Source organism: Plutella xylostella, chromosome 17 (assembly GCF_932276165.1).
Source record: "Plutella xylostella chromosome 17, ilPluXylo3.1, whole genome shotgun sequence".
Lineage (NCBI taxonomy): Eukaryota > Metazoa > Arthropoda > Insecta > Lepidoptera > Plutellidae > Plutella > Plutella xylostella.
Genome location: NC_063997.1, coordinates 10,581,387 through 10,595,818, shown reverse-complemented (window position 1 = coordinate 10,595,818; position 14,432 = coordinate 10,581,387). Strand labels below are relative to the sequence as shown.

Below are 14,432 nucleotides of genomic sequence, written 5' to 3'. Positions count from 1 at the left end.
TTGAGCCAGCGAATGTCCAAATTCTGCCTTAGGTCGTAAGCAGTTGGATTTAAAATGCTTTGCTTAACCGATAATTGAACCAATTTATATGTAAAATAAATGTCTGGTTCAAACGAAATCCGTTAGTTCTGTAACTTTGGAATTCACTCTTATTATTTGAATTGAAAATTGTTTCGTATTTTTGTGCCACTTATTTAATTTAGTAAAATAAAAATATTTATATCTTTTAAAAAAGTTTAATAGTAGTCGAATATCTCATTATGTATCTAAATACAGTATTTACAAACTTAATTAAATTACAAACTACATTTACTATACTTATAATAATGTCACATTTCAAACATTTGTCGTTATTTTCCTCGTTTTGTTTTAATTTTTTATAAAAATCCTCTGGCAGTTTCGTTAGGGCAGTGAACGTAGCTGGTTTGAGTATTACAAGTATAAAAGTCCCTAAATCTATTAAATACGCCGTCCCAAAGGAAAGCAATATTTGAAAATCTAAACTAAAAGAGACAAGATTGTCCATTAAAAGTCACCGAAGTTTACAATTTAGTTTACCATTGATTGCACTTTTGGCTAACATTGATTCCCTTTGGGAAAATAAATGTGTTCAAATATAAGTTAATTACATACATCTAATTACAAAAGAGTTAATACCAATATCCTACTCGATGATTTACAAAAAACATAATTATATCACACGATTTAATCATTCCGATTAACGTTACGTAGATGTCCAATATTCCAATTCTCTTATAATTCAAAATTAAGGTTACATCGTAGATTGATCGTATTGAGATTAAAATATATATAAACGGTAATATTATTACTATAGAAATCACTTGAATAATGAACAATTTCATATGATTACGTAGCCGATATTGGGGCCATAATACAACATTTAAATTTAGCACGGTCAAAAAGTAAATATCATTTTCTTTAAGATTTAATGTTAACATTGTAACATTAAATTTAGAATTGGCCACAATATTTAACTTGTAGTAACATTACACATAGGGGCTGGTTTCAACATCAACACGTGAAAAAACCTGCTCAACTTAGCGGACCAAACACAACTTGTAAAAGCCAATGACAAAGTCCAAATAAAAAAGGGTAACAAACATTTTACAAGCAAACGTGATCAGAAATACTAAAAGTAATCAACTCTTTGTAAGTTTAGCTTATCTCTTAGCGGCAGGCGCTTGCGTGTGATGCTGGCAGCCCTCGACATTCTCTGGCCAATCACAAACGTTTTCGTTAGGGTTGAACACGAGGTTAGAGGGGCACGGCATGTGGTGCTTCCTCTCTCCCTCGCACATGTAGTACATGGTGCAGTCAGCCTTGTCGGGGTGGTACGAGATGTGGCCGTCTTCTTCTTCGCAAGTGACTTCGTTGGCTGGAAAGATAAAGTAAACATTATAAGACTAATAAGGAATTATGTATAGTAAAAAAAAATGTTTCTTGTGCAGAGGTCCCAAAATGATGGTCCACCTCACATCGTATGCCCTTACAACAGCATCGGTTGCTCAAAATCTGGTAGCGAATTACATATTTAGCGACTTGTATCGTTCAAATTAGAGGAGGAACTTAAAAAAAAAACTGAGCATTCTATTCCAATAATTTCATTAAAAGCAAAAATGAACTTACGGTCCTTAGTAGTGTACTGTCCATTAGGGTTCGAAGACTCGTAGGGTCCGTCGAACTCCAGCTTGACCTTGTATCCGCTGAGTTCTTGCTTCATGGCTGTGATCAGCGGGTACTTGCCGGTCCCACACGAGCCTCTGAAGTCATCCATGTCGATGGACCAGACCATTATACCGCCGAAGCCTTCTTCTTTGAGCCATGCCATCTGTGAAACAAAGTCAGTTTTGGTTAAAAATAAACAGAAAGTTTTGAAGTTGCTTTGTCGTTCTCGGGTTGAAATGTTGTTGGTGGTGATGGTTTACTAGTCCTGATGTAAATCTGCGAGCGTTGGCGTATCTAAACATAGTTTACAAATTATAAATTCCTTCTCACCTACTGTGCTATCCTCCTATCCACCTCAAAATTCTTCGCGACATATAATGCATTAATTCTTTAGGTACTACTCTTATGTAGTACGCACTGTCCTCTACAAAACATCTGTAAGTACCGCCGGTTTCGGGGCCCAAGATGTTTGCGTACCTTAGTCTTCAAGGAGCCATCTTTAAACTTCTGAACCTACATTTTTGGGGGTGAACACTCTTTGATCTTCTCACCTTAGTCTTCAAAGACCTCTCGTCGTCGAAGCCGACCCACTGGTCGTCGCGGTAGGCGAAGGGCACCATCTGCTCGTTGTCCCACACCAGCGTGGTGTTGTCCTCGCGCAGGAACTCGCAGATCTCGTAGTACGACATGAAGCCCGCCTCGTTGGTGTAGCGACCGGCTTGGCCTGCGGACGGAAAGATATGGTACAGATGAGATGATTGTTTACAAATAAATCTGAAAGTTTTTGTTGTATTCCTACGATTATAAGCACGAGACCTGGGCTGTGAGCGACTTACGCTAATCTGAAAGGCCACGTTAGTCTAGGGTTGGTTACCGTCACGTCAATAGCTTCAGTAGACGTATTTACCAGTGGACTCTGTTGAGCCGGTAGTGGATGGACAAGGAAGACCAAGAATAGATAGTTGAGGGGCTCGTTAGGAGTAGGTTTATTGGCCAAAAAGATGATCAGGCACCAACGCACACTGAGCCAGCGTGGAGGACTATTCCTAAAGCTCTTCCCTCATTGTGAAGAAACCCGTGCCCCACTAATAATAGGAACGGGTTGATGGGTTGTGAAGATGAAGAAGTTCAGAAACTCACCGCCACCAGAAGCGGGGGCGCCGATGTCGAACTGCGTCTCGTTGATGAGCGTGAAGGAGCGTCCGTACGTCGGCATGCCGATCATGAGCTTCTCCTTGGGCGCTCCCTGGCGCACCCACTCGCGGGCTGAGTAGTCCTGGAAGGTGGGGGCGTTTGTGTGAGTTTTATGGGTGGAAAGAAATAGATAGGTAGATATTGATGTGGATTCTGAAGGCATAAAATCTAATTTAAGAGCTGTCAAAACCTTTAAATTCAAAGTTTGCTTCTTCAGAATCGATATAATTATAGGTTGCTTCACAAACCGACAATGTTTGAATGAATAACCGATTGATCGATTACACCAATCAAGCTGACTGTACAAAAAGTGTATAAATAAAGCATAAGTAGTATAAATTATGTTCACTTAACTTTCTCTATTGATATTACAAAATGTTCCCTCTGAGTTTTATCGTTGCAAACTAATTTTAACTCTATTTCAGGAACGTTAGACTAATTAAGCCTACTAATTAAGACTAATTAAGTTAAAAGCTTAAAACTATGATCAAATGGTGCATATTTGATGAAGCACGTATTTTATAAGCATTCATTTAAAACATTCTAGTCGGTCCGTTTTTTGAGGTAGGTACTTAAATGTAAAACGGATACAGCGATACATACTAACGCCAAATTTTCAACACCTTTTTAATCGCAGTAATAATTTTATTTTAGGATTAAGGATATTTATAATATTTTATGTTTAGTTCTATGAAGTGATTAAATATAGTCTGCATTTAGTTCTTTCTTCTTTCATTATATATAATCTTTTTTGCACCTTTATACTGGTTCCCCGCGACACTTTTCTGCCGCGCACAACGTTATATAATATTTGGTACCTATTTAAAAAAAAAAACTTACAACAGTGAGTTTCTTCTGGTAGCTGGTGGCGCTCTCCAGCGGGAACAGCGGGCTGTTGTGCCCCACCTGGCGCTCCCATTGCCCGTGGAAGTCGTACGTCATCACGTTTATGAAGTCCTGGTACGTGAGATGGAAATTAGTTGAGTTTCTGTTGACATTTTGACTTTGATTTCTTATATCTAAGGCCGGTTTTTCTATATATTTCAATATAAAATAAGAGTAGGTAAGGGTAGTTTTTTGGGTCTTTTTATTACGAATATTTTAGGCAAGGAGTCGGTAGCTACTTTATGAGGATATAGATGCAAGAGAGTGATGACATATTTATGTCAAGTAGAGGATATTATGTTCGTTCAATGAATGTGTAATTTTTATCACCATTAATAAATTAATAGTATACGAGTTTTGTAAATAACTTAAACTATACAAAGTTATTGCATTGTACTGAACACTCCTTATAAATAAAATGCAAGCTCATAAAAAAAAATAGCCAAAAGAAACTCACCAAATACTTCGAGATCTCCGGCACATCGTACCCAGCAGCAATAGCCTCGAACGAAGCTGGTACAGCAGCAGTGAGCAGCAGACGAGGCTGGCCGGAGCTCTTGGCTTCACCCTCGAAGGCCAGACGGAGTTCCTTGAGTAGGTTCACGAAAGCTGCTCGGTCGTCTGCGCCCCTGGTACATTGGATTAAGTTTCGGATGATTGTGGGGATAGTTTAAAGCAGGATTATATTTATTATAAAAAACAAACTCTTTTGGTATGGTTTATTAATCAGTTGAAATTACACAAAGTTATCTATGTAACGCTTAAATACAATTTTGCCCTATTGTTGTGTGTAAATGTTATATTTTCTATTTCTTCGTTTTTTAGCAAATCATAAATATGACTTGTATCAGTATCAGTAGGTATATTGAAATTCCTCGTAATTTAAAATTCCTTAACATAAGCTGAAACTTTCAAGGAATCATAACTTCATTATTGTTCTTGGCGGGCTAATCGACCCGGCAATTCCTTCCACGGCACCACAGGGTATTGTATATACGCTTTAACATGATTACCAACAAGTCTGGCCCGGTCTCACTCACCTCGGGTACTCCCAGTCGACATCCAGCCCGTTGAACTGATAGTCCCTGAGGAACTCGATAGCTTCGTACACAAACTGGTTCATTCTGAACACGTTTGAAGTTAGCTCTTTGAAGGGGGTCGATCCGAAGGCCCAGCCACCGATGGCGAGGAGGATCTGTGGAAGACAATTAGATTTGCACACGGTTTTGAGAATTCACCCCCGATGCGGGGTGTTCCTAGGGGATTCAGATAATGTATAGTTAAGAACAGAAAGTGAAATGGGCTATTCTTTGTGCTTTATGAAGGGATTGAAGGGTTGAATTTTTTCTATGTTTTAGCAATTCTTTTAAGGATATCACACTTTCTAATTTATGTTGCTGTTCTTTCTTTATGCAGACTTGATCGCTCTTTGCGATAAGGTCGCAAATATTGTAATCTAATCTAAATCTAATGTAAACCAATCTACTATGGTAGGTTCGATACCTATACCTTTATACGACCCCATAAAACGTTTCTAGTGTGAAATATAACGACACTAAATTTCTTATCAATTTAACTGCAACTTAAACTTGAAACTATCAATGTAAGCTTTAGCAAATGGATGTTAAAGTCGACGACATAAAATGTTTTACTATCTGCAGATCGCGAAAACGATTCTTCGGAGGGCCATTTCTTACATTCGATTGTGAAGAGGCGCAGGTCCCGGGTTCGATTTCCGGGAAGGTTCCGATGTGCGCGTCACATCCCCTCCGTAGGAGCAAACTCAATTTTACTTCGTACGTATAAAGTTTTAATGTTGATTGAGTTTTCGACGTTTCCGCCCGGAGGAAACGAGTTTACGATTTCTCAAGTGTTTTTAACATTGGTGATTTTGTTTTGTAGTTGGAAGTCTAGTTGAAATTGAATAGGAGAGTCTGAAAAGTTTATAGGTAAAAGGTATTGCTTTAAAAGTACATAGTTTAAAATACTGTATTCACAAAATTATTTGATGGATAAAAGTGGCCTACTGCTATGTAGGTACGTATAGCTGCGTCTTCGTGTAAATTGGCTAGCCAAATTATGTACCATCAGGGATATAGATATTGGTTCTATTTAATAATAATAATAAAAGAATCTTCATACATATATCAAAACAATATCCCGTGCGAAACACGTGTGGAATATAGCGTGTGTATTTTTTGTAGTGAACACGTCAAACTCACTTTCAAATTAGGGTTCTTTTCTCTCAGCGCGACCACTTTATCGTACATATCCGCATCTTTCTCATCTCCTTCAGTCAGTTTGTGGTCCTTCAGAGTGGCGAAGGCATAGATGAGGTGGGTGCACAGCATGGGGTCCACGTTCTCGGGGGTGAACCGCCCGGAGCTCGGCCGCTTGGACGACCACGACGTCAGGTAGCAAAGCACTTGGGGCTCTCTCTCTGTAGGGGTAGGCAATGGTATGTTAATACTAACGAAACGAACTAGTTTGTTCTCTCTATATGTAGATAGACAACGGTATTTTATTATGGACCAGATCGTCCACCAACCCGCACTAGGCCAGCGTGGTGGACTAGGCCTAAGCCCATCCTTCATTGGAACGAGACGTGCCCCAGCAGTAGGGACGTGAAGGGTCGTGATGATGTAGATGAAGTGTCAGTGCAATAGAAACGTCTCGACAAATAACATCAATCACTTCTGTTACTGAATTCTTATTTTGAATTAGTTCGGTTAGAAGATTTGTGATTTTATTCATTCGTTGTCATCAGGTTGAAATTGTAACGGTTTCACAGTAAGCAAAAGACAGTTTTTTAAAAACACTTTTGTATGTGATATACTATCTTGTTCGTATATATATGTATCCTTAATCTAAGGGGGGTACAGGTCGGTTTGCATTTTGTCTTGGAAAGATTGATTGTGTTGGAGCTGGGTAGAAGTTTGAGGTTTGTTGAACGGTCATTGTGATGGATTTGAATAAGATTTGTGTTTGCTTAGACCTTTAAGTTTAGCGGTCAGTGAATAATATAAGTACCTGTGTAAGTAAGTACAGTACCTATTCACTAAAACTAGATGGAAAAAATATATACAATTTACAGGAAAGAAGGATTTAACAAATTGGATTTTTTATAGTACTGACAGGAAGAGGTGAAATATCTTTATTAAATTAGCCTCTTCAATCTGACCCTTCTCAATAAAATGGTTATTGAATGGCTCCCGTCGAGAAGCCTCTTTATCTTAAAGTTTAGTTGAAAAATGGACTGTCAATCTCTGAAGATTCATCAAAATGTAAGAAAAATATTGAAAGTATCCATCATAATAAAATTGTTTGAGGAAAAATATGGCTGAGAGGGAAAATTTTATTTTTCAACGCTATTTAATTTTAATGTACAAGTGTGATAATTTCATAAGTTTCATGGCTGCAATAGGTAGACCTAAATCTACTAAGGTACCTACATCAAAACAAATTTAATATAAAATTTATAACTATTTTTGTTAATAACTCATACGCCCGTTTTTATGAGTACCTACTACCAAAAAGGTTGTAATCCTATTACCTCGCATTAATATTCCAAGCACGAGGCATCGTTCATTGAGCATCTCCTCAAAGAATACTTTAAAGAATCTCTTCACGTGCAGCCAACCTTACAAAATATGCTATTTATTACTCTCCCCCCGCCTAGGGCACGTAAAACTCCTTAGTACATACTTGGGAAGGATTGTCGGCAAGCACCGCGTCGTAAACTTGTAGGGCCTTAAATCACATTCGCCATTAGCCGGCGACCAACATAACATGACCTCTGTCTCGTTTCAAAAACGGAACGCGACAAATGGCACCTCAAGGGTCGTTATTGTCTTGGCGGGCCTGCTAAAGCGCACTCGATGCTGAAACTTTAGCAACTATGTCACGAGTTGCTGACGGCTTTCTAAGTCTTTTGACAGTTGAAACAACAGCGGGCCGAGTATGAGCCCTGTGGCACTCCGTTCGGGATTTGTCGCATTTTAGTGCCAAATACAGAGGGACTTCAGCGATTCTTGTCGCTGAAGTCTGATTTGTGTTACTTTAAGAAATATTGTTATGAGGAGTGTGCCTGAAGTGGCTTGTTTACTTGCTGGTGTACTCGTAATGTAGGTAATATTTCCTTATTAATATTACAAGAATGTGTTGGTGTAACACTAATTTATGGCTAATAAATTTAAAATTTTGTTAATAACTTTTGTTTAATTGATTTCTTACATTCTTCGATGTTGTTACAACACAGTTCAGGTTACTTTTCGAATATTGAGTAAGTTTATGAATTCAATTTCCATATGAACTGCCGTAGGTAATAGCAGAAAATTTGTTGGGCCAATGAAATTATTTAACAAACTGTTTAGAAAGCAACTAAAATTACAAAGCAATTTGGCTAAACGGTCCTAACCGGTAAATTATAAAAGTTTGTGAAAGTTGACGGACAGACCCTTCACCTACGGATAATTTATTTTGGAAAACCGTAGTTAATGGTGGTTATAGAGTTGTCCATATATATTGCTATCAATTTGTTTATTGCAGCATTTATTTGCAGCTTGGTTGTGTATTATGTAATTGCTTATTTATTCTAATACTTGAAACTAATATCTTGAAACCCGATTTGGCACCGGAAACCCTAATGTATATGTCGTGTTAGGTACACACATAGCATATAGGATTAGCACGTTATATCGTGCCTTCTTTATAATGAAACTTGACAGTTACAGTAATATTTTAATCATACTCTGTTGGTATTATAAATATCCATCACATAAGGCTACAAAAGTTTTCCGTCTCGTTCTCACTCAAGGCGGCGCGATGTGAGCGCGACACAAAACTTTTGCCACCTCTTGACGCTAGAAACGCCGAACTTACTGTTCTTATCCAGGGCAGCATTATTATTCTTAATAACCAGCGTCTTGGTGGGCTTCTTCGCGCGGCTGATGACGTCGGACAGACTGATTTTGATGGGTTCGGGCTTCTCTGTGACCTCAACGATGACGCTGTTGGCCACCGACGCCCAGTCCACGTCCTGCGCGTCTTTGCCACGGGAGATGCCGCGGAGTTCTTCCCTGGGGAATTTAAGGAATAACGTATTATAATAATAATAAAAAAAATAAAAAAACCGCCTTCAAAAAACCACTAAAATGTAAGAAATAATTTAAGGTTTACACAAATTCTACTCGTATGTGACAGTACAAATATACCTAAGCAGGAACTGTTCTTTTTTGAAGTTGGTGCGGTGACAAAGTAATCTGAAGAAATATGGCACCAACTTATTATTTTATAGTTTTTAGTTTATTTGCAATAATTTTCAATCAAAAGTAAGGTGGAAATGATACCAAAAAGTCCTACAAATCAATACGAATCATTCAAGCCTAAACACGAAGTAGTTGCTATATACCGTTGAGGAGTTCCCCTGACTGCCTTCCGTTTCCATCATCAGATCAGCTCAAGGTCACCATCATATTTTTTTGTTATAAGAACTATATTTACGTTCTTAATTTCATTAGAATCGGTTAATATGTGCCCAAAATGGAAATTCATACCCTGTTTTTACCCCTTTACCCACCGTTGGGGGTGAACTAAAATTCTGAAAAAAAAATGGGACCACCTGGGAGCTCAATGCAATACAACAAAAAAAGAATTTTCAAAATCGGTCCATAAACGGCGGAGTAATCGGTGAACATACATAAAAAAATATATAAAAAAAAAAAAAAAAGATCCCGACGAATTGAGAACCTCCTCCTTTTTTTGAAGTCGGTTAAAAACATATGAGTAGACTTCAAGGCAGCAAGCTAAAGTTACAGTGCCCCGGCCTAAACTGAGGGTACTATGATCGAAGTGTTTACGGGTATATAAGTCTATGGGATTACCGTTTTTCGTATGCTGACTTTGACGAACAGACTAACGAAGTGTGTGGCAGTCTCTGGTCCACTTGACTGATAAACTTAGGCAGGTAGCTGGTTGTGGCTGGACGAGAGGCCAACGACAGAGTGTTGTGTAGCGCTTCTTGGAAGACGCATTATAAGTCCAGCAGTTTTATTAACTCCCTAGTTGTTTTACCCTAGGAATGCAGCTAGAACTATGTGAGTATCATATTGTAATTTTACATGCTGTCAATGTCACGTATGGTAATTTACCTGATGCAGGCTAATTTGTTATCGCTTACTAAATACGATATTTTGTTTAAAAATACAGCCCTGAGCAGCTAGGATTAGATATAAGAGAAGAAAGTCCAGTGATGTACCTCATAGCTCCAATGAGCGGGTACTTGACGTCGCCTCCACACACGGTGCCGCTGAAGTCGTCCATGTCCACCGTCCACACCATCGCGCCGCCGAACCCGTTGTCCTTGATCCACCTGAGGACAAACAGAGCAATTAATATCACCTAACAGACACCTTTTTCCACTTATAACACCCTTTTTTTTCGTCGCAGGTTAAAAATAGGATAACCGGATGGTAAGTCAGGTTTGTAGTCCTGGGTATTTAGTTGATGGATCCGTTGATGTGACTGATATTAAAACATTTTTATTTTCAGAGGTTTTCTCTGTATCTAATAGGTATTATTAATTTTTCGGATGACATAATTTCCGCTGCCCAAGCTTTATATATTTTTTTGTAATCACAAAAAATAACAAGGAAAGAAGGAAAAGAAAATTGTTAACATTATTATTATAGTTGTGTACTAACGACTTCGCCCACACACACTGTATACGAGCTGTGCAGAAGACAGGGATTTAATTATTTTGCCATCTACTTACTTACAATATGAGAGCAATATTGTTTTATTAAGTTGTTCCGCATGTTATTATGTTTACTTTTATATTTACCTCTTAGCAAATAGCATTACAATGGTTTTTGTTACTGGTGCCCAGTGCTTTTGATCAGCAAACAATGAAATGTTTCATATATTATTATAATATCATAATTTATTAAACAAACTACAAGACACCATAATTTATGTGTTTTTTTTTAATTCTGAATTATCTGTCATCTGCGCTCGGAGCTAATAATTTTCTTTATATCTTTTCGCTATTATCTGCTACTCAACGGTTCCCTCACATACATACTTCAGACCAAAGGTTACCTCATCTTATGCCGGATGGACTTCTCGTCGTCGAAGCCGACCCACTGGTCGCCGGAGATGGCGTAGGGCACCTTCATCTCGTCGTCCCACACGTACGTGGCGCCGTTGCGGAGCATCTCGCACACCTGCGGGTAGGAGGAGATAGTTAGGAGTAGAGAGACAGATAGAGAGAGAAAACCTCAGAATAACGGCCTCGCTTAGCTTGGTAGATGGGTCCATAGTGGCGTATCTAGCACACCTGGGCATGAAAGCTCACCCACCCTTTATGAAAACCTGAGGATTCGAGGACTTGAAGCATGGACATCGTTTTAGATATGAAAGAGAGAAATCAAGCATAGGTAACATACTCACATCTCTCAAACATGAAAAATGGTATAAAACAGGTTGATATGATTTTTAAGGCTCCATACAGACCATCGTCCTACATCCTAGTATCATGGTAAACAAAACCTCATTATAAAGTATTTTCAAAGATATTATGCCTCCTTTATTAGTTTACACAGGTTTTATTGAAAAATAAATTAAAAAACAATTTTCTTCCAAGAAGTTTACATCATTATTATCCCTTACACGTGTAACACTGGTGATACAGAAAAAATCTTGGAGGCAAGCCGTAAAGAAAAAAGAAAAATTAAATAATATTTTTAAATTTGGAATGCTTACTTCGTAATAGGCCAAGAATCCGCTCTCCTTGGTGTATTCTCCTGCCTTGCCGCCGCCGCTGGCTGGCGAGTTCACTTTGAAGTTGTTCTGGTTCGACAGAGTGAAGGTACGTCCATAGGTCGGCATTCCTGTGTTAAATACAAGCAACTCTGAAGGAACTAGTATGAGAGAAATATGCTCACGAGATAAAAAGTTCCAGTGACATTTGGAACGTCAATGGCCGTTGGAACTTTTTGATTGCACGTGAGTGTACAAGAGAGCGTGTGTTATTTTATAGAGAAGAAGCATTACTATTGGCTGGTCTAGAGTAGAATAATTCACATGAACCAGGTGTGCTCCAAAGCTGGAGGGTGTCATAATCTCCACGCTTGGAAGGGGTTTAACGTAACTTGTATGGATCTGACCGATCTGACAGATTTTTGACAAGCGAGCGACGCTGCTTATGGATTGTTGATTGTCAGCAATTAACGATCCATCCTGATGTGAAGTTAGTGGTACGGTAGCTTTTGACCCTTAAATCCTTACCAATAATAAGTTTCTCCTTAGGGGCTCCAAGTTTGACCCACAGATGGGCTGCGTGGTCGACTGACAGCTGCTTGCGCCACTCGGAGTCAGTGGACGGGGCGTACAGAGGAGCGTTGTGTCCTGTCTCCCTCTCCCACTTGCCGTGGAAGTCGTAGGCCATCAGGTTTATGAAGTCCAGGTAGCTGTGGGAAAGAGATGGCTTTAGGTTTGGCTGTTGCGTTTTGAGTTAGGGTGTGTGGAAGAGAAATGAAAAAGTTATGAGTAGCAGTACCCTGGCCTCTCCTCACGATATCGATGGTCAGTGTTGGAACAAATAATTAGGTAGGTACAATTTAGACCCCGTAACATGAGTATCTGGCAAATCAGGCACCTCCTGATATACAGGTGTTGCAAAAAGAGTAAACCTACTAAGCCGAAAAATGGTGTTACAAAACGGTGTTACGGTTGGGGTACCAAATACAAATGATGGTGAATTCGGCAGGGCGGAAATAGAAACAGCATTCCGGTGCTCCTGAAGCAGAATCACTACAGCCTAAGTGTCATTCTGTATATTTTTGTAAAATAATACTGATAATATGCAAAATTCGCGGCGCCTACAAAAGTTGAGCAAAAGCGGACATGGGAGTTGTAATTGTGCAAACAATATTCCACTCCAAGGACATCTTCGCGGATCATTACGTTACAACAACGGGAGGGTCTTATACAAAAACGTACACATTGTGTATCTGTCTGTGTACATGTGTGTGTGAAACAGAACGTATTGTTGGTAGAGAGAATGCGGTGACGCGGTGAAAAGCTTGCTTTATGATAAATGTGGCTTGAATAATGAGTGAGAAGGTTTCATTGGCTTGGACACATAGACATATGTGTTTAATTAAATATTTTGTAAAAAAACCTCCATCCGTCCAACTATAAAGTCCTGAAAACGGAAATGAATCCTAACTATTCGTAAAAGACCGTATTTAATCGATCTATTACCTTTATTTAAGCATAAATCCGTTAAAAGATATTGTAAATCGCTATTTTATTTACAAAATGCATTTAACTATAACTGTAAGTAAATAACAACTATAATAAGTCTTTACAACTCTTTATTTTCATGACTTTATAGTAGCACTGCACCTAATGTATTTTTAAACAATTTGCACGTTCATATAACTTGTGTGCTAATGATGCCTCCAAAAAGGTGTATGGTTTATTTCAGTTCGAGGTCTCACCTGGCCACAGCGGGCACGTCGTATCCTGACTTGATGTTGTCGGGGCCGACGGGCACGGCTGCCGTCAGCAGCAGGCGCGGCTTCTTCACCTCCTGAGCTTCAGCCTCGAATGCCTCTCGGAGTTCTGGAACAAGGAGGTGAAATGATAAATAAAAATATGTGGGGACATCTCACACACAGCCATCCGACCCCAAGCTAGGCAGAACATGTGTTATGGGTGTCGGACAGCTGATATATCTACACAAATACATATTTAGATACATACTAAATATAAATATCAACACCCAAGAACCGAGTACAAACCGAGTTTCAACAAGTATCTGCCCCAGCCAGAAATCGAACCCGGGATCTTCGGCGTAGCAGTCAGGGTCACTAACCACTACACCATTCGACCGTCAAATGTTAACATTATGTACAACGAACAGGCAAACTTAGGCGGGTAGCCGCCCAACTAACACCGTAGCGTTAAAAAAACTCTCATATAACTTGTATAATGGTTCCATTCGAAAATTAAAGTGTTAAGACATAGCTGTATAAGAGTGTAGGAGAGTGCTCTAACTCACTTATAACCACGAAAGAGGCCCACGATTTTGAGAGTAAAGGCTTTAGAAAGTCTGTAAAACGGTGTCATTGAAGTGTTTAAGTTATAGAAAGCCTGTAGTACGGTGTCATTTAAGTGCTAAAGTTACTATAGAAGAGCGTTTAATCACTCTCAGCTAGAACTTTTACCGGTATAGTTGTAGTTGTAGAATGGTTATTTGACACCCTGACTCTTATTTGTTTGGTAAAAAAAGGTTAAGTGAGTATGTTACCGTCTTTCGAATACACTTTTACCATGCAAGTTATATGTGTTTGAAAATAGTAGTGTCAACAGCAATCATACGCGACATTATTGATTAATACTAAATAACAGTAAATATAATATATTAACTTGACTTAACATGTTTTGTGAATTGAAAACAATATGCCATTGTAATTTTACTGTAATGTATACCATATTTCCCACCTCAATTTTAATGCGCTCCGAATTTATTAAGGATTTCAAATGAAACATAAGTAAATATAAAATAGACGACTCAATTTTGTATTTTTTTGTATCCTTGCTGCATGTCCATTAGTTTCATAAGTCGATTGGCATGACTGGAATGACAAAATTCACATATA

General features: G+C 38.7%; 1 protein-coding gene across 1 annotated transcript in view; it reads right to left on the bottom strand.

Annotated features, from left to right (window-relative positions):
• Nucleotides 1–220: 220 nt before the first annotated feature.
• Nucleotides 221–14,432, bottom strand: part of LOC105385326 (probable chitinase 3) — a 65,919-nt gene continuing 51,707 nt past the window's right edge. The window contains exons 6-19 of the mRNA XM_048626728.1: nucleotides 13,269–13,392; nucleotides 12,052–12,233; nucleotides 11,527–11,654; nucleotides 10,864–10,988; nucleotides 10,022–10,135; nucleotides 8,647–8,843; nucleotides 5,988–6,205; nucleotides 4,806–4,960; nucleotides 4,223–4,394; nucleotides 3,721–3,837; nucleotides 2,827–2,962; nucleotides 2,238–2,410; nucleotides 1,648–1,849; nucleotides 221–1,396 (exon numbers count right to left, since the gene is read on the bottom strand). Of these exons, the coding sequence (XP_048482685.1) occupies nucleotides 1,182–1,396; nucleotides 1,648–1,849; nucleotides 2,238–2,410; nucleotides 2,827–2,962; nucleotides 3,721–3,837; nucleotides 4,223–4,394; nucleotides 4,806–4,960; nucleotides 5,988–6,205; nucleotides 8,647–8,843; nucleotides 10,022–10,135; nucleotides 10,864–10,988; nucleotides 11,527–11,654; nucleotides 12,052–12,233; nucleotides 13,269–13,392 (2,258 nt within the window). The 3' untranslated portion in view covers nucleotides 221–1,181. The remainder of the gene's footprint in view (nucleotides 1,397–1,647; nucleotides 1,850–2,237; nucleotides 2,411–2,826; nucleotides 2,963–3,720; nucleotides 3,838–4,222; nucleotides 4,395–4,805; nucleotides 4,961–5,987; nucleotides 6,206–8,646; nucleotides 8,844–10,021; nucleotides 10,136–10,863; nucleotides 10,989–11,526; nucleotides 11,655–12,051; nucleotides 12,234–13,268; nucleotides 13,393–14,432) is intronic.